The 19594-nt window shown below is 43.5% G+C and overlaps 1 protein-coding gene across 1 annotated transcript in view; it reads right to left on the reverse strand.

Moving 5' to 3' along the window:
- The window catches only part of LOC142184546 (synaptotagmin-like protein 2), a 44117-nt gene that overhangs the window by 6064 nt on the left and 18459 nt on the right, over positions 1-19594 (reverse strand). The window contains exons 3-13 of the mRNA XM_075259467.1: positions 17379-17530; positions 13021-13108; positions 11432-11554; positions 11070-11131; positions 8878-9906; positions 7328-7426; positions 6071-6162; positions 5888-5989; positions 3998-4167; positions 665-767; positions 262-423 (exon numbers count right to left, since the gene is read on the reverse strand). Of these exons, the coding sequence (XP_075115568.1) occupies positions 262-423; positions 665-767; positions 3998-4167; positions 5888-5989; positions 6071-6162; positions 7328-7426; positions 8878-9906; positions 11070-11131; positions 11432-11554; positions 13021-13108; positions 17379-17530 (2182 nt within the window). The remainder of the gene's footprint in view (positions 1-261; positions 424-664; positions 768-3997; positions 4168-5887; positions 5990-6070; positions 6163-7327; positions 7427-8877; positions 9907-11069; positions 11132-11431; positions 11555-13020; positions 13109-17378; positions 17531-19594) is intronic.

Here is a 19594-nt window from a genome sequence, read left to right on the forward strand (position 1 = left end):
TCCCATAGTGGCCCCTGCACACAGTATTATGTCCCATAGTGGCCCCTGCACACAGTATTATGTCCCATAGTGGCCCCTGCACACAGTATTATGTCCCTTAGTGACCCCTGCACACAGTATTATGTCCCATAGTGGCCCCTGCACACAGTATTATGTCCCATAGTGTCCCCTGCACACAGTATTATGTTCCATATCATATGTCCCATGTCAAAAGTTCACCACGGGGCCCCACCATTCCTAGTTACGCCACTGCATACATACCTTTGGTTTTAAGGTATACCAGTTAGGCTTTGTATTACTCCAATCCCAGCTGGTCAGGTCAATCTCTAGTTCTCCGAGGAAACTGTTCCTCCCAAGTGGGTCATTGTGCCATACAGAGAGATTAAGTTTCTGTATAAGCAGCACCATTTTTTCAATTTTGTACTAGAATGAAAAAGCAAAGCATTCAATGTATTAGTAACAACGGACTACGAAATATTCTGAATCCATAAATCAGGGATGTGTCCAGGCAAAGGCCTTGGGTTCACTAGTAGGGGCGCAAATAAGCCAGTCATAGCCAGGGTAGCTAGGCCAGCAACCGACTCTCTGGGTTGGAATATAAAAGGCCAGTGCAAAAAAACCTGAATTGTGCACGTTGCAATGTAAAATTAATGGAAGGCCTTACCCTTAAGACTTCGTTGTAAATTGGATTGATTGTCTTTCTCTTGACTGACGTTTTCCTCTTCCCCATCCTTGCCTTATCTGGTAGTAAGTAGGTCTTGACATATCTAGAACATGTTTAATACATTACTGTCTGATCTGCAATTGTGAATCACCCCGACCACAATACAAGGCAATAATCCCACCTTTACGTTGCAGATTTTGCACATGTACATAAGCAATGGCTGTGATGTTCAGATCTGATATAAACTGATTAAAAAATAATAATAACATGCAGATTGTCCGACCGAGATGCAGAGACGATGAGGAATATAAATAAATCAGACACAAATCTGCAAAGATAAGATCTGAATGGCAATATTGTTTCATTCCGGAAATGTTTATGTAACAAAGGACATACAGATACTTCCTGATCGTCTTCAGCAGAAGTAATAACAGTGAGGAGTGAACTAATTCCACAATGACGAGGATTATTCTGGAAAGTCCCATGCAGATCAGACGATTATTCTACAACCCGTTGATCCAGAAGAAGACAAAATCCCCTTTGTGGTGGAATCTGTATAAATCAGGGGATCAACAACTCATCTTCAAATATCAGAGCTATTACATCCAGGCCCTTCTTGAGTAAACCATGAGAACTCCCTCTGACAGACAATTTCTTCAGTCCTGGCTTTCAATCTTCTAGGCCTCGGGCAGAGCTGACTGCACATGCCCGGGCCACAAGAAAATGGCCGCTTATACCAGCTTACTGTGTAAGCGGCCATTTTCTTGTGGCCCAGGCATGGGCAGTCAGCTCTGCCCGAGGCCTAGAAGATTGAAAGCCAGGACAGAAGAAGACACAAGGAGAGGGCATTCCAAACGAAGATGGAGGCGGCGCTGGAGATTTCTCTCGCAGCATTGGGGACACCTCCAGTGCTGTTTGAGTGCTGAGGAACGCCCCAGTGCTGGAAGAGAACTCATTTGCATATCGAAGAAAACCTGTATTTCTACCGAATGGCGGCACGGAGAAGACATCTAAAGGTAGGAGAAGAATAGCTTTTCTTAAGGCTATTCCTATATATCAGCCCCAGGTTTCTGACCTATGTGTGGTCCAGGACAGGTCTAGAGTAGGCCTCAGCCCCAGGTATGGGTCATAAATGGCTGCAGAGCCTGCAGGTCAGGGCAGATCCTAGGAGTGAGAGGAGGTGCCTGGGTCTGTTCTGAAATACTGAGAGTCTTTTGAGACCGTACTGTGCTATTTTGTTTGTGTGGTTTGTAGTAAGCCACACGTATAGTTAGTTTTTTTTCCTGTTTAGTTAGTGCTCGGACGAGCAGGGTTTTGTTTGACATTTTTGCCTGAAGTGAAGGTTTATTTATTTTGCTGTTCTCCTAAAAAACCTGTTTGCACCAGACATTGTGTCCCTGTCTCTGACTAGTTGGATGGGCACCATTGCTGCTACCGAGGTACCTTCCCCACAATATATCTGTATATTATATACATAACACCCCGTCACATCTTCTTGGGCAATGAAATGTAGAACAATTGGACTAGTATTAGAGGCATTAATGGGTTCCATGAAGTATACTTGTGTAATAATATCACCGCACCTCTGTTTAGTGGGAGACGTTTCCTGAACACTGGGTGAAGTGTTATTCAAGAGCAAACACCATGTCATGGCTATAATGAACTGTTCCCAGTAATTCTATATAGAACGTCTCTGTGTTTCAGTTTCTTCTGTTGCAGCTGTGAAGAATTATTCTTGGCACTAATATAGAAACATAGCTAATGCACAGGTACATCTTAAGGAAGAATGTTTGCAAACTGAGACATTAATTGCACTTGGATAAGACACGACATTTGTCAAACAGGTTTGTCCTGAGCCTGAAGTATCCAGCGTGAATAATAGTCACATTCTACCGTGTCAGCACAACAATAGCGCTGATCTAATGGAGGTGTATATGAGCCATTGTCATGGCTTACACAAGTGTATAGCGCACTACTCGGAATCGTGTGACCTTATACAAAGCCACATTACCGGCTTCTAATTTTATGCCACATGAAATGGTTTGGGCAATGAGCTTTGGCACAACAAGGGAATCCATTGAAGTGATGATATCGCCGCCACAGAGCCCTGAGCTCAACATCATCCAGTCTGTCTGGGATTACATGAAGGGACAGAAGTAGAGTTGAGCGATCGTGTTCGGAAAAGATTGAATTCCGATCGGCGATCGAGAAAATTTCACGATCGTGATCGGAATTCCGAACCCGATCTTTTTAGGCGGGATCGAGATCGGTGATTATTTCCCACAATGCTTTGCTACTGGCCAAGCATTGTGGGAAAAGCTAACAATGTTAGCCTTCACACTGAGTATACGCTCCACTCATTCTGAGCAGAGTGTATTCTCAGTGTGAAGGTTCCACTGCGGTTCCATAGGAATGAATGGAAGCAGCCGGCACAAAGCTTTAACCCCCTGCGCGCCGGCTGCGTCCATTGATTCTAATGGGAGACTAACTAACATCTCTAGTAGCTACTTACCTGCAGAGATGGCTGGTCCGGTGCCCGGTGTTCTTGTTCTTCTTCGCCTCGCTGTCCCAGGTTAGTGTTAAAGAGCTAGGAAGAAGGCAGGGCTTGTGGCTTAGGAGAGTGTGGGCGGGTACAGGGTGGGGAGACGTGATGTCTCCCCTCCCGGTACCCGCCCACACTCTCCCAACCCACTCACACTCTCCTAACCTGGGAGGCAGGGGGCAGCGAGGCGAAGAAGAGCGAGAACACCGGGCACCGGAGCAGCCATCTCTGCAGGTAAGTGGACACCAGGGGGGACTAAGTAGCCAGAGGATGAAAAAAAAATCACTACACAGCGTGGATTCTAACAATTAAAGCGTTCACTTGTTAGATTCAATGCTGTATATTGAATAGGATTGTTTTTAAAATCTGATCTCCAATTAGTAAAAAAATCCCATTGACTTGCATTGGGATCGAGATCGGGTTCGAATGAAAAATGATCAGAAATCGGATTTCAAAATCGATCCTGAAAAGTCAAGATCGGCTCAACCCCAGACAGAAGGATTGGAGCGAGTCTTACATCTACAGAAGATCTGCGCTTAGTTATCCAAGAACAACCTCCCTGCCAAACTCCTTCAAGAACATGTGTAAGTCTATCTACAGCTGCATATAAACTATAGGACATGAGGTCCCATAGTCTTCAGCACCGTCATGCCTGACATATTGTCCATGTGCAGCTGCAAGGTATCTGTAAGCTAAAATCTGCATATTCTGTAGATATAAAGTACCATGTATATAACATACAACATACAAACACTATAACATACGTAGAATACTGATAGCGTAATACTAACGGGTCTGATCGTCCTTTCTTCTCGTCCACCACAGCCAGGTCTCTGCATTGAGCCACATATATCTGGAACTCGCGGTTCTTCTCATCGTAATCCAGAGAAAACTGAACCGTTCCCTGAGCGTCCACACTTCCAAAATCACCGCTGTACACGCTGAGGACACTATTACTGACCTGGCATGGAAAATAGGGTTAAACTATTACACATGCGTAGAAGCAGTGCCCAAAAAAACCTCCCTCCAGTAAAAAAATATTACTGACACTGTCCTATTTAAAAATGAGCCCATGTGTCGTGTAATGTTACTGAATTTTTTACTGTGCAGTTATGTGCTCACCTCTGGAGCCCAGACCTTCTCTTTGCACACACTGCTTCCTGTATGAACTGGTCATATCCAGCGCCGCACCTCCCATGAGGTGACCTGAAGCGACCGCTTCAGGCGGTGCTATGCCAGGGCCCCAGGGAGGTCGGCATTTTTGCTTACCTAAGCCAGTCCAGGACAAGCTGTCCTGGACTGGCTTAGCACCAAGCGGTGGATTGGGGAGGCTGCTGGAGCAGCGCTACTCCAGCGGCCTCCCCTCACACTCAGGCAGAGAGCAGGTCCTCTCCCTGCCTGCTCTCTGCCTGCGAACGCTCTCTACCCCCTCCGATCAGCCCCGCCCCCTCCGCTCCACCCCCTCCTCCGGGGGGGGGGGCGGCTTTCTGTCATCTGCCTCGTGCGGCGAAAAGGGCAGGTTCACCCCTGGTCATATCACAATACATGTTCGGGTCTCGATCTGACTCCCATAGATCTGCACTGATAATTTGATCTCCTGTTCATTCAGGAGATACTGTGCACAACAGAGAAGGAGAAGGGGTTTAGCGCTTTGGAGGAGAGCACATAATGTCACATGCAGGGGACTTTTTCTTTTTATAATTAGAGTTCTTCTTTAAAATTTGACTAGAAAGACTTGACACCTACTGCTACTGAAAACCTAAAAGTACAGCTGTAAATGAAGTTTACTCTAATATCTCCACACCACTTACAGATTGTTAGTGAGCTAGGTGATAAACTATCAGGCTCATAGGTATAGTAAAGTGTTATCAGGGCAATACACTAATGTACAATGGAACAGGAGGTTTAACAATGATGCCATTTTGTGTGCAGAGTAATCTGTGACCCGTCGCTCTGGGTTTAGGAACTATAGCTACCGTGATCAGCAAATTCCTTTGCTTTGATGCATAGACTAAGGGGAGAATGTAAATGAATGAGCCTAAAATTGGGTAAGTGACAGGCGGCGGTGCTGCGCTGGGCCTAGTTAATCTTTAAATTATTGACCTTGTGTACGGAGCAGAACGTAAAGTCTCCTAATGAAAGAGAACAAGACAGAACATGTCGCTGGCCCTGCTGAGATAAGACATCTTAGGGGGGATTTTTAATGTATAAACTTATAAAAGTTCACCATAAAGAATATGCCTACGCTTTATTCAGTCCCAGAAATGTACAACGGATAGGTCAGTAATTGGAGATCCATGGGGATCGGACACCCGGGTCCACGTCGTGATTCTTCCTGCCGTGCATTAAACAGAACGTTTGTAGAGTTTTCCTTCGCAGACTTTCTGTTACAATCATCTATAGTGTTTCCTTAGATATAATTGACACGCTGCGATTTCCTAAACTGCGCCGGTTTTGGAAATTGCGAGGTGTCTGCACCGTGGTTTTTACTGCAAAGTGCACATGGGATTTGCACGAATCCCATCCACTTTGCAGTTACTATAAAACGCCGCGATTTTTCTTGCAGCGTTTCCGCCAGGGGCAAATCACTGCGTTTCCAACCCTTGGGGCCCCGGCCTTAAGCTGTGCTAGTGGTGGCTGTGACGTACAGCATCAATGCAAGCCCATGGCTGAGTACTCACAGAAGATACCGATGCCATGTCAGAGGAGTTGCTGCCACTGCTAAGAGTCTTCCTGTGTCTCTTAAAGTTAAAGCTGATTTCAGAGGCAGTGTCAGACTCCGTCTGCAAAGAAAAACATCAAAATCCATCAAATCCAGTGCGAACAGACCCTGACAAAGACTCCTTTTCCGTCCCTGTCCTTACCTCAGAGTGCAGGACAGGAGTGGATCTACTCAGCTCCTTGGCACGTTCTGGCTCCAGAAGTTTGTGACTTAACTTGTTTGGCTTGTTATAAGCTTATGGAAACAAAGGGAGGAAATTAATAGAGATAAACATAACCTTGGGAAACAATAAAGATACATCAAACTGGAAACATATGATATTGGATGCGGCCTTAGCTGTCTCCTTAATACATTGTCATTCTACATTTGTTCTTCTCTTCTCTCTACAAGATCTGTTATGATAACAGGGAACTTTCTTGTAAGAAGAAAAATGTATTTCTAAAATGTTTTTTTTACTATTATACAACAAAGTGTGTCTTATTAATCCATAAACTGTTACTAGGCACTGTCCACCTCTGATTCTGACACAGTTGGAATTGTTTTATCTAGTCCCCACCATTCCTGAGCAATCAATGCTGTCAGTTTTGGTGCCTGATGTACTATTTAAGCTCTGTCAAGTGGGCGGTATCAGGCAGGAGGGTGTAATTCAGTGCTCCAAAGAGCTCAGAATCACGCCCCCTTGTCTGTTCCTGACTGACTCCGCCCTCCTGACAGTACAGAGACTAAATAACATATCAGGCTCCAAAACTAACAGCACTTATTGCTCAGATACTATGTGGGCTAGAAAAAAAATTCCAGCTGTGCCAGAATCAGGATAAATATCAGGGACGACCAAGGAGGTTGGATCACATTCTGACACCATGGCGTTGGCTAAAGAGTATATTATAATATTCTGTAAAGGTCACAAAGTAAAGTGAATGAAAAGTGCACCTACATGTCTTATTTGCTCTCTGCTTTCATCCCTGTTTTTAACCCTATAATATCTACAAAAACAGATTACTCAGGGCATGGCGGGGTATTACTTCGCCCTCTTTATTTCACATTACACCCCATGCTATTTGCATCTGTGTCTTCCCCTGCACAAGTTTTCAACAGTTCTCTATAGAAATACAAAGACCTTAAGGAAATCTATTTTACACCTGACTCCACCGACCGACGTGTATCAGGAAAAGGATGTGGACGAACAAACATTAGATTTGTAAAACAGAGTCAATATTGTGCAGTAAAGGCTTGTTTTCATGGGTACAATGACAGATGGGTGCGATGACTGCGCTGTAAAGATTTGCAACTGGCCTTTCATGAAACGCTGCAAAAATAATACCTGGATGACGGGCAAATGTTATCGACACTAACACTCACTATGGCAGGCAATAAGATCTTGCATCCCTATAAAACTCACTTTCCGTGGAGGTATAAATATTCACCATGCTTCTTGCGTTGCTAACATTACCCGACTTTGTTGCAGCCACGTCCTCGATAGAATCATCAGCGCTCCGTCCTAGAGAAGAAACAAATAAGAAAGGGGTTCATGGCCAGCAAAAATGTCATACTAATTCCCACCTAAAATGTTAGGAGTTTTACAGTTACAGTATAGGAGCCATAGTGTATGGAGAATGGGGGGAAAGATAGTGTATGGTGGAGTATTCCCTGTGGGAGACAAAACTAAACCACTGCTAAAAGTTCTAGCAAAGGACTATCCCCCCTATATCTTGGAGGAAAACAAAACTTAGCCAAGCCAAGTGTGCATGCTTATGGTGGAATCGTGCAGAATCAGGGGCGTAAGTACCGAGTATAATGATCGGAGGGAACATAACATACAGTGTTACTTACCTCTCCTGCGCTCCAAGCAAGATTCAGGCCTACTTGTGACGTCCCTAACGTCACATGGGATGGGGCTTGCGTCCTTATGTGTCATGATGCAAGCCCCGGCTCTAGTGGCGTCCCATACATCACTAGAAGCCAGGGAGAGGTAAGTAACAGTGTATCCTCCCCTGGGTCTCCAATTATTATACTCTGGGTTCTGAGTATAATAATTGTTCATGAGTGTCCACTATGGAGTATAATACTGTGTACAGGGGTCACTATGGGACATAATACTGTGTGCAGGGGCCACTATGGGGACATAATACTGTGTGCAGGGGCCACTATGGGGACATAATACTGTGTGCAGGGGCCACTATGGGATATAATACTGTGTGCAGGGGCCACTATGGGACATAATACTGTGTGCAGGGGCCACTATGGGACATAATACTGTGTGCAGGGGCCACTATGGGACATAATACTGTGTGCAGGGGCCACTATGGGACATAATACTGTGTGCAGGGGCCACTATGGGACATAATACTGTGTGCAGGGGCCACTATGGGGCATAGTACTGTGTACAGGGGCCACTATGGGGGATAATACTGTGTGCAGGGGCCACTATGGGGCATAATACTGTGTGCAGGGGCCACTATGGGACATAATACTGTGTGCAGGGGCCACTATGGGGGATAATACTGTGTGCAGGGGCCACTATGGGGCATAATACTGTGTGCAGGGGCCACTATGGGGCATAATACTGTGTGCAGGGGCCACTATGGGACATAATATTGCATTTACAAATGTGGGGTGGTCGGTCGGGATCTTCAGAAGGGAAGTTGGTGGGAAGGGGGGGGGGGCATGTCAAAAGTTCGCCATGGGGCCCTGCCATTACATCACTGTGCAGAATAGCCGCGGACCAAACAAATCTTCAGTATTCTTACTATAGATACATTCAGTAACATATTGTCTAGTTTCCTAGAATACAAATGAACATGCTCAATGAACAGACGCCTAATGGAGCGGCTCGATCGTATGGCAAGTTCCTTTCTGTAGTAATACTCAAACATAATAGGTCTGGGCAATAATCTGAAATAAACCAGTTCAGAAGTAAAACACGGAGGAATACATTACAGACTGTGATACCATTTTCAGTTTCCAGCGGAGACCGTTCTGCGTTGTCTTCACTCTTGGGTTTATTGTCTTCATCGGAGGACACGGTATCAATTAAAATCTGAACTCTGCTAAAAAATGACTCTGTTACTTGTGGTTTCCTTTGTGGGACAATGATCTCCTCCACAGAGTCTGTTATCTCTGGCACAGAAACGGGTGGGAGCTTGTCTTTCGGAGAAGAGGTAGGATCACTTTTAATCTCCTTGACAACTGAAGAAGCTCTCACCGGAAGCTTTGATTTCTTAGAAGATCGGTTCGCTCCATTGTTGTCCTCACTGTGTGACGTTGTATCGTTACTTTCCGAGACAGAGACGCTTCTAGAATTGGACGACCCCTTGCTTTTGGCATACGTTGATCTCGGTATTGAAGAAGACGACGTTCTTCGATGTGGAACCACGTGGACCATTTCATCTTCACTGGAAGATGCCACTTGAGGTCTTTGTGAGAAATACTTCAGTCTCTGCGCATAGTCTGGTAGAGGTCTCTCCTCGCTATTAACTTTTGTGGTGGACTGAATAGGAACGAAGTGATTTGGCTTTGCGGGAGACTCGTCTAAATTCTTTGCCTCTTCTTCTTGCTCTAAATAGCCGTGACCGGCATTCCCTGAATTCCCTGCTCCTTTTTCCCAAAACTTTCTTAGGGACATAAACTGTCCTTTGTCTAGCCCGGGCTCTTGCTCCTCTTGCATCTCTTTCATTGAATGAACTTCAAAGTTTGTGTTTGTTTTGACATTTTTCGGCAACTCGTTTTCTGGCGAGGATAATCCAGACGGTGCTAATGTTTCTGTCTTCTTGGAACCGACGCTTGAATGATCCAATTGTGGTGAAATGTCAGTCTTCAGCGCTTCCCTGCTTGTTTTTGTTTTGACTGGAATCTTACTTGGGCTTACCATTTCTTCTTTTGGACTTTTCTCAGAAGATATTTTTCTGGTGAGCGGAATAGGTTTTGGGATAGAGTTCTTACTTCGTGTACTGCCTTCTTGCAAAAGACTTACAGGTTGGCCTATGGGAATATGGAATGATGCATTAGCACAAATCTGACACTATGTTACGAATATATCATATATATATTGCAAACATTCTATAGGACACAGAAAAAGTGTCATGTTGTATGCATATTAATACAAAGCTGTAACAGATGATGTCAACACAGATTTGGCTCCTGTTTGTATGTCGGGAGGTCTATATGTCTAGTCTATATGGCTCAGTGGTTAGCACGGTTGCCTTGCAGGACTGGAGATAACAGCTATTAATATAAGGGCTAAACAACTGCAGCAGTAAATAGTTCCTAGATAAAGTGCAGAAAGGTTATATTATCCCCTAATTGAGATCTAGCTTCTGGTTCTGATCCCCTTCCAAGGTCTGAGGGTGCACTCATTAAGTGATGTAGAATAACATAACTCTATGAGATACATTCATCCCTGTTCTAAGAGAGTCCAAGGTTGTCAGGAGTTTAGGCCTGGTTCACATCTCCGCATGAGGACCCCCGAACGGAATATCAAACGCATTGACAAGCGGTGTGCAGAGAAAGCACACGGACCCCATGGACTATAAATAAGGCCTAGTTCACACGGGCTAGCAACCGCGTACTTTTGTCCTGATTTTGATGCAGGAGTCACGTCAGAATCCGGACCAAAATGCGCCTGCAGCGGCTAGCTGCGACTGTCGCTGTCCGACAGTCGCGGCTTCCTGCTCTGTAGTAGGCCGAAATGAATGGGCCAAGTCCATAGTCCAGGCTGCTGTAAAGCACATTTATATATTAGGGTAACAGCAGCGCAGGGAAGATGGATGATATGTCACATGACCATGGGCTGATTTCTATCCACCAAGAGTAAGCAGAATGAATGACAGCAAGAAGAGGAAGGTCAATGGAGACCACAGATCCTCTAACAGGGTAAGGCCTGGTTCACATCTGTGTTCGGGGATTTCCATTCCCCTCTTCTGCAAGCAGCACTTTTCTCTTTGTATTTTTCATGCAGAAACAGAGTGGAAACCACACGGACCCCATTGTAGTATATGGGGTCTGCGGGTCTTCCTAAGGTAACCGCTTTTTTTGCAGATTAATTTTGTCCTTCACTCATAATTCTTTCATATCACATGCACAAAAAGTTACTGTGGTCGATATCTAGAATATATAGAGATAGGAGAAGGGTTCCTAGGTGTCACCTTGTTCAGGAAGATGTCTTGTCTCAGAAGATGGTGATAGGTCCGACTCTTCACTGAGGTTCCTCTGCAAACAATAATAATACAGATATTGCCAAGGGTATCTGAACGGACAGCAGATAATCGTGGTGGGAATAAGTTCCTGGAATCTTATCCTTCTCATCACTTCTATTGAGATTCTTGGAGGGAAAATCGTTTAAATGTATCTCCAAAATAATAAAAGAAAACATGGCAGCTTTTGTCCAAAACCAGCGCCAAGTCTGTCCACGGAATATGCGAGGACAGGTAAATGATGCAGAGCAGTGACTACAAAGGTAGACGTCCATATTTACCTATTATACTGTAGAAATATACATGACGATTACACAGCTATCCCATAATGACTTGCCTTCTCTGGTACATAGTGATTGAACGTTTCAGGGTCCACAGATGGCTCTATCTGTAGCGGAGGCGCACCGGCAGTCCGACCATAGTTACCGGCAATGGCGCTGTCGATGAAGAAGTGAAAGTGATACTTTATTATTCACCGAATTCTTGTTTACGCAAAGGAGATTACAATGTGTAAAAACGTGGAAAATACAAAATATAGAAGTGGTGACTAATACTCAGCAGATTGGTGGTGACAGTCGCCATCTTGTCTGTTTTAAGGTTACAAGAAAGTCCTCACTTTTTGTTCTATTGGGTTCACGATAAATTGACGTTTTTCTCTTTGCTTTTTCAGCTATAACTTAGGCTTTCCTGGTGTGAGTTATAGTAAATGTATAGGGCCAAGGTAGGCCGGGGTGAGGACGCCTTGGCCCTATAAATTTACTATAACGCACACCAGAAGAGCGTATATTCACCCCTACTCACCTCTCCCGGCATGATGGACAGACGGGTAAATCCGGTGAACACACAAGCCGATTTTAAAGGGTGAAACTTGTTTGTGTGGGGTAAGACTAAGGCCCCAAATTTGGAAAAGCTGATTTTTTTGTAGCTGATTTTGCTGTTTTTTGTTTTTTTTTAGCCAAATCCAGTGGTGGCTACATAAGGAATGGGAAATGGGAAAAACGCAGCAAAAAAAATTACTGTATATACTCGAGTATAAGCCGACCTGAATATAAGCTGAGGCCCCTAATTTTACCAGAAAAAGCTAGGAAAACATTGACTCGAGTATAAGCCGAGGGGGGGGAATCCACCATTGCAGATAGTCTGGTCATGTGCATTGCAACTTAGTAACTCCATGGGGAGCATAGTAATAGCAGTTAACCCCATCATGTCCCTCACATTAACCCCCTGTGTGCCTCACATAGGAGTTACTGATAGGTGGGACATATGGAGGTAATAATAAGGTATCTTCATCATTAAGGTCCTTCATTAGTCCCCTCATGTGTCTCACCTATTAGTAACCCTATGGGCCACACAGGGGTTAATAGAAGGGACATGATGGGGTAACTGCTATTAATATGAGGCACATGGAGTTACTGAAACTAAATGAATAACCCCAAATGCCTGACATGGCCCGTGGACCCTGACTCGTGTACAAGCCGAGGAGAGCATGAAAAATGTGCTGAAACAGTCGGCTTATACTCGAGTCTTTACGGTACTAGCTTTTCCAAAACATGGGTCTAATAGTATGTTCACAATAGCATTTGGGTCTCCATCGTTCCGTTCCTCATTAGGACCTGGTCTGCTTAAAAAACGGTTCCCCGCGGACCCAACGATTATAATGGGGGACTTTTCTGTCTTTTGACTATAAGTGGAATTTGGGAAGGATTTTCCTACGGCGACCTGAACGCTAAAAGTGTTGAGTTTTATCTTTATGGACCTTTCATTTTCATGAAGTTTTTGTAATGTAGTGATAGGGAGAATTCAGACTGAATCTATCAAAGTCATTCCATAAGAAAATACTTATTCATCTCCTGGTTTTTGGATTGTCGTTCCTCTTCGTTTTAGAATCTTCTTGTAACATTACCTTTGCTGTCCTCGAGGCTCCGGCTCGGCCTGGGTAGATAGATTGCACATCGCCTCTTTAAAAACATCTCCCCTTCCGTTCCTTAGACCTGATTGTAAAGAGAAAAGTGCAAAACATCTTAATCATTTTTTTTAAATTAAAATTTTTATTGCAAATCTTAAAACAAATTTTAACCGTACAACAGGGTCTGAAACCAACCTGGATACATAAAATAACAAAAGCAAATAGAACAAAACATCACTACTGGGTACCAAAAAACCTGTTTCCCTCCTTTTTACCCACAGCCTCCTGGTCAGCTGCTCCACCACCAGAACTATACAGTGTATGGAGCTGAAAGCAGCAGGTGGGTACACTACCATTATTACAGATCGTTGTTTCAATGACGGATGAGAGCAACAGACTTCAAAGGCAATAGAGTGGCTGATGCAGACAGAGCCCCCTCCGTTCACAGAATTGTAACAAACATTTCTTAACTTTGCTAAAAAAGTTGCACATGGAGATTTTTTTTTTCTTTTATTACAAAGGTAAACAAGTGTCCTTCATGTTTTTTGCATTAGAGCAAGTGAGGTCAGACACAGATGTAGGGGGCTCCTTCTGCATGGGTCACGGCTAGTCCGTTGCTCTTATCCTATGACGGAAATGGTAGTGTGAAATGCAGCTCAGCTCTCTGTACAACACATAGTGCTAGCGGATGGGTGGGGGATGGGTCATCGATATCAGATGGATTGGGGCATGACATGGCACCCAGCACCCCCACCAATCAGCTGTATATAGGAAAACCAGAACCATGCATGCTACGTAGATATAATACTAGAACTTAATTTACTACATATATATATAATACAAGAACCAAGCTTATTACATAGCTATAATATTACAACCAAACTTACTACGTAGCTATCACACGAGAATCAAGCTTACTACTAAATATAAGCTTATTACATAGCTATACTACTAGAACAAAGCTTACTATATAGATATGATGCCAAAAGCAAGCTTACTACACAGATATAATACTAAATCATAGCTTACCATAGAGATATAATACTAAATCATAGCTTACTACAGAGATAAAATATTAGAACACACGTTTGCTACATAGATATAGTTCCAAAACCATGCCTACAACACATATATAATCCTACACATACCCACATATCATATATAATACAAGAACCATACTTACTACACACATAGAATACCAGAACCAATCTTACTACATAGATATAATACCAGAACAAAGGATCACAGGCTTCTCCTCTAGGACAGGGGTCAGCAACCTTCGACATTCCCAACACGCTCCATTCACTTCCATGGGAGTCTCAAGAACAGCAGAGCAAGTATGCATGCTGGGAGTTGTAGTTGCCGCAGGTTGCCGACCCCTGGCCTAGGAGACCTTCACTTAACACAAGTCCAATGACACCCCTGTATCGCCCCCTGGCTGACGCCTTCCCTTTACTCTATGTCTACAGGGTAGGGGTCTCCCTTGAAGTTTGTAGTACTTATGGAAAGAGATGAGACCCGCACTCTCCATATACATATAACACTGTGTGAAGGATATAGCTTTATGTAGAGATGTTTAGTGACCAAAAATATGTACAAATCTCAGAAATTCAGAATGCAAGTATTTCCCGTGAGGGTGCAGGATATATTCACACATTGCAAATATAGTATCCTATGGGTCCATGTGTCATCACTCCGCTGCAATGATACAGGCTGACCCTGACACGTAACCACCGAAGCTAATCCACTCCAGGACTTGGGTTTAACAATTTCCTGTTTAGTGAGAAAGTCACCTGATATGGACAAACATGGGAGGAGGCTAACAAATATAATATAGCAGCCAGATAGTGTTTGCATTGGCACAGGCCCAGTCTGAACTGGGAATTATTACTGGAAAGGAATTGAAACTAAAACTGGTCCTCTTTGTGGCACCGAATCTGAGGGCATATAATTGTTGGGTATACAGCAACTGATGGAACACGAAATAAACATGAAGTGTAGCACCCAAACCAGCAGCATGTCCGGACGCTGCCAGGGCTTTGAGCCCTAATCCTTGCAGTTTTAGTCTTGAGTTGAGCCCCATAGTCCCAGATTCAACAAGAAGGTCCCAGATTTTGGCTGCCTACCCATTGTTTGGGTTGCGTGCATTACCTCACGGCTTCAAAGGACGTAGACAGAGTTGAGTTCAATGGTGAAGCAGTAAGCTGTCTGCTCCCTGCTTCACCATTCAGCCCCTGTCTGTCTTGCCAGGAGCAAAGTAGTGACATAACTGCATGGTAAGATCCTAAACTCACGGCAGATAAGACGTTTGTGGGGGATTAGGCCAAGGAAGGGATTACATTTTTTTGCACATTTCATTATGGGGACCATAATGGAGGATATGATTGATACTGTTTGGGAGCCACAATAAAGGGGCGTTATTTATACCGTGTGGGGGCACTATGTGGAGGCATTATAGTGTGGGAGCCAAATTGGGGGACTATACTATGTGGGGGCATTATACTGTGTGAGGGTCACAAAGGGACATTATACTTTGCAAAGACCACAAGGGGGCATGATTCTGTGGGGACCATAAGGAAGCATGATATTATACGTGAACACCAAGGTTTCATTATACCATGTCTGGGCCATTATAATGTGTAGGGGACAAAGGTACGAGGGCTAGCTGCATAATCTTTGCTATGTAAATTTGGGTGGTATATATTGCACTGTTATAGTTTACTGACCATATGCTTTTTTTTTTTTTGTTACTGTAGATTGTGAGCCCCATATAGGGATATATATACTGTATATATATATATATGGATCACAGTGTACATTCTTCCCTATCAGTATGTCTTTATAGAATGGGAGGAAAGCCACACAAACACAGGGAGAACATACAAACTGCTTGCTGATGTTGTTCCTGGTGGGATTTGAACCCAGGACTCCAGCGCTGCAAGGCTGTAGTGCTTGTAGTGTTGCCCCTTGACCATATGTATTTGACACGCTGAAAGTTATTAAATCCAAACTCAGCCAGAACCAAGATTTCCAGGTTTGGGACCCGAAACGCCAACAGCAAACAGATCTTAAAGGGGATGTATTTCCTATTTGTTTTATTTAGTAAAACCAGTTACTGATATTTTTTCTAATTTGTTTTTATTTTGTGATTGTATATTTTTTATTGTTTGGTTTTTTTTTGTTCAGTACAGACTGTTTTGGTGACTCCCTTTAACTCTGGTTAGAGGTTCCCTTTAATCACCATGTCTTAAAGGGGTTGTTCAGGCTAATTTTTTTTTCCAATTAGGGTGAGGTGAAAAAAAACCCCCAAAACATACTCACCTGTCCCTTGTGCTCCATTGTTTCCCAGCACGGTCCTGCAGCTCTCTAGTTTCCGAAGTCCCCGCCACATGTGTCCACTGAGGCCAAGGGACACGGGACATCACTACCTGTGACGTGCCCGGGCCCTTCCTTAGGCCGCTGATTGTTGGCTTCAGAGGTCATGTGACCGCTAAGGCCAATCAGTGGCCTCAGTAGAAGGGCAATGGTCATCACAGCCTATGAGGACTGTTCTGTGATATCCCGCCCGCCCGCCCTGGTTAATAATTATATACATTTGCAGCATTTTCGAGGTGATCATTTATTATTTGCAGTGGGTTTATACTTTCTTTCATACTGAGATTAGTCACTATAACATTGGGCGTGTACCTGTTTGGTATTCAGATTTTTCGTGTCATGCTGTGTCTCCTGTGGGCGTTATTTGTGTAGATTAAAAACATAAAACATGACCTTGTTATAGGGTAACGTAAGGCTCTGTTCACACGGGTGTCCTTCCTGTTCTGTTAGTTGTTTCATTGCTTTAGGTCAGTATAATACATTAGTCTCTATAGATGTCAAAAATACCTGAACCCCTCTGACATGAATCTGATGAACCTCATTACAATGCCTAGGAGTCAGGGCTCCGTTCTGTTACTTATCACAGAAACAGCGCCACTCTCGTCCAAAGGCTGCATCTGGTATTACACCCTATAAGCCCCTGTACCAGACACAGCCCATGAACAGGAGCAGTCATGTTTCATATCTGCACTCGGGTCATTCTGTTCCCCGCTCCACATGAAAAATACATTGATACGGACCCAATTATACTCTATGGGGTCCTCGGGTTTCGTAAGGTAAGCGCTGTTTTATGCGGATTAGGTTTCCGTTTGGTAGGTCACCAAGTGGACACCCATGCGCAGATGTGAACCAGGCCTAAGCTCACTTTCTTTTAAAAGTGGCACTCGTAGTGGAAACGGCCATGTGCCAAAAAAGCCCCACTTATATACCAGAAAATCGGGTTGCCTGCGATATTCTATTCCGCCATACGTTGCACTTACTATGAGGTGGACTCCTCTTCTTCCGTATTGACGCTCTCAGTAAGTCGGAGCCTTGTAAGTCTTCCTGGAAACGTCGAGACTTGACATCCTGAAACCATTCCCCGGTCACAAATTTTTTCTTCTTTTCATCTTTCAATGATCCCTGGAGACGTCTATTTAAAACAAAAATCACAAACTTTATTCTTCGGTGTCCATAATACACTAGCGCTGGCTCCATATTTATACCTGCAACTCACTTCTTTTACATTTATATGAATTAATATTTAATAAAATATCATCCTAAAATAATAAATTATGAATTTTCCAATTGTTATCCCATAAAATAAAGAAAGGATTATACTACAGTGATAAGTAAAATAATTTCCTGGACAACCCCTTTAAATCTGCAAGGGCCGGCCAGACCATGTCCTAAACTAACGCGGCCTCCCCTCTACGACTGTGCACACGGAGATAATTGTCAACCACAGATAGGACCGCCCACTTGACTTATTAGCATGGAAAGGGCATAGACATGTTATACTGAATCTATACACACAAACCTATAGATCAGTCAGCTCAGCATTTCCTGCTCTATAGCATGATGTCTGCAGATCGGACGGCGTATAGCTATACCTACAGTCCTATGAAAAAGTTTGGGCACCCCTATTAATCTTTATCATTTTTTGTTCTAAATATTTTGGTGTTTGCAACAGCCATTTCAGTTTGATATATCTAATAACTGATGGACACAGTAATATTTCAGGATTGAAATGAGGTTTATTGTACTAACAGAAAATGTGCAATATGCATTAAACCAAAATTTGACCGGTGCAAAAGTATGGGCACCCTTATCATTTTATTGATTTGAATTCCCCTAACTACTTTTTACTGACTTACTGAAGCACAAAATTGGTTTTGTAACCTCAGTGAGCTTTGAACTTCATAGCCAGATGTGTCCAATCATGAGAAAAGGTATTTAAGGTGGCCAATTGCAAGTTGATCTCCTATTTGAATCTCCTCTGAAGAGTGGCATCATGGGCTACTCAAAACAACTCTCAAATGATCTGAAAACAAAGATTGTTCAACATAGTTGTTCAGGGGAAGGATACAAAACGTTGTCTCAGAGATTTAACCTGTCAGTTTCCACTGTGAGGAACATAGTAAGGAAATGGAAGAGCACAGGGACAGTTCTTGTTAAGCCCAGAAGTGGCAGGCCAAGAAAAATATCAGAAAGGCAGAGAAGAAGAATGGTGAGAACAGTCAAGGACAATCCACAGACACCTCCAAAGAGCTGCAGCATCATCTTGCTGCAGATGGTGTCACTGTGCATCGGTCAACTATACAGCGCACTTTGCACAAATAGAAGCTGTATGGGAGAGTGATGAGAAAGAAGCCGTTTCTGCACGTACGCCACAAATAGAGTTGCCTGAGGTATGAAAAAGCACATTTGGACAAGGCAGCTTCATTTTGGAAACAAAAATTGAGTTGTTTGGTTATAAAAAAAGGCGTTATGCATGGCGTCCAAAAAGAAACAGCATTCCAAGAAAAACACTTGCTACCCACTGTAAAATTTGGTGGAGGTTCCATCATGCTTTGGGGCTGTGTGGCCAATGCCGGCATCGGGAATCTTGTTAAAGTTGAGAGTCGCATGGATTCCACTCAGTATCAGCAGATTCTTGAGAATAATGTTCAAGAATCAGTGACGAAGTTGAAGTTACGCCGGGGATGGATATTTCAGCAAGACAATGATCCAAAACACCGCTCCAAATCCTCAGGCATTCATGCAGAGGAACAATTACAATGTTCTGGAATGGCCATCCCAGTCCCCAGACCTGAATATCATTGAACATCTGTGGGATGATTTGAAGCGGGCTGTCCATGCTCGGCGACCATCTAACTTAACTGAACTTGTATTGTTTGTCCAAAATCCCTTTATCCAGGATCCAGGAACTGATTAAAAGCTACAGGAAGCGACTAGAGGCTGTTATCTTTGCAAAAGGAGGATCTACTAAATATTAATGTCACTTTTCTGTTGAGGTGCCCATACTTTTGCACCGGTCAAATTTTGGTTTAATGCATATTGCACATTTTCTGTTAGTACAATAAACCTCATTTCAATCCTGAAATATTACTGTGTCCATCAGTTATTAGATATATCAAACTGAAATGGCTGCTGCAAACACCAAAATATTTAGAACTAAAAATGATTAAGATTAATAGGGGTGCCCAAACTTTTT

Source organism: Leptodactylus fuscus, chromosome 11 (genome assembly GCF_031893055.1).
Source record: "Leptodactylus fuscus isolate aLepFus1 chromosome 11, aLepFus1.hap2, whole genome shotgun sequence".
Classification (NCBI taxonomy): Eukaryota; Metazoa; Chordata; class Amphibia; order Anura; family Leptodactylidae; genus Leptodactylus; species Leptodactylus fuscus.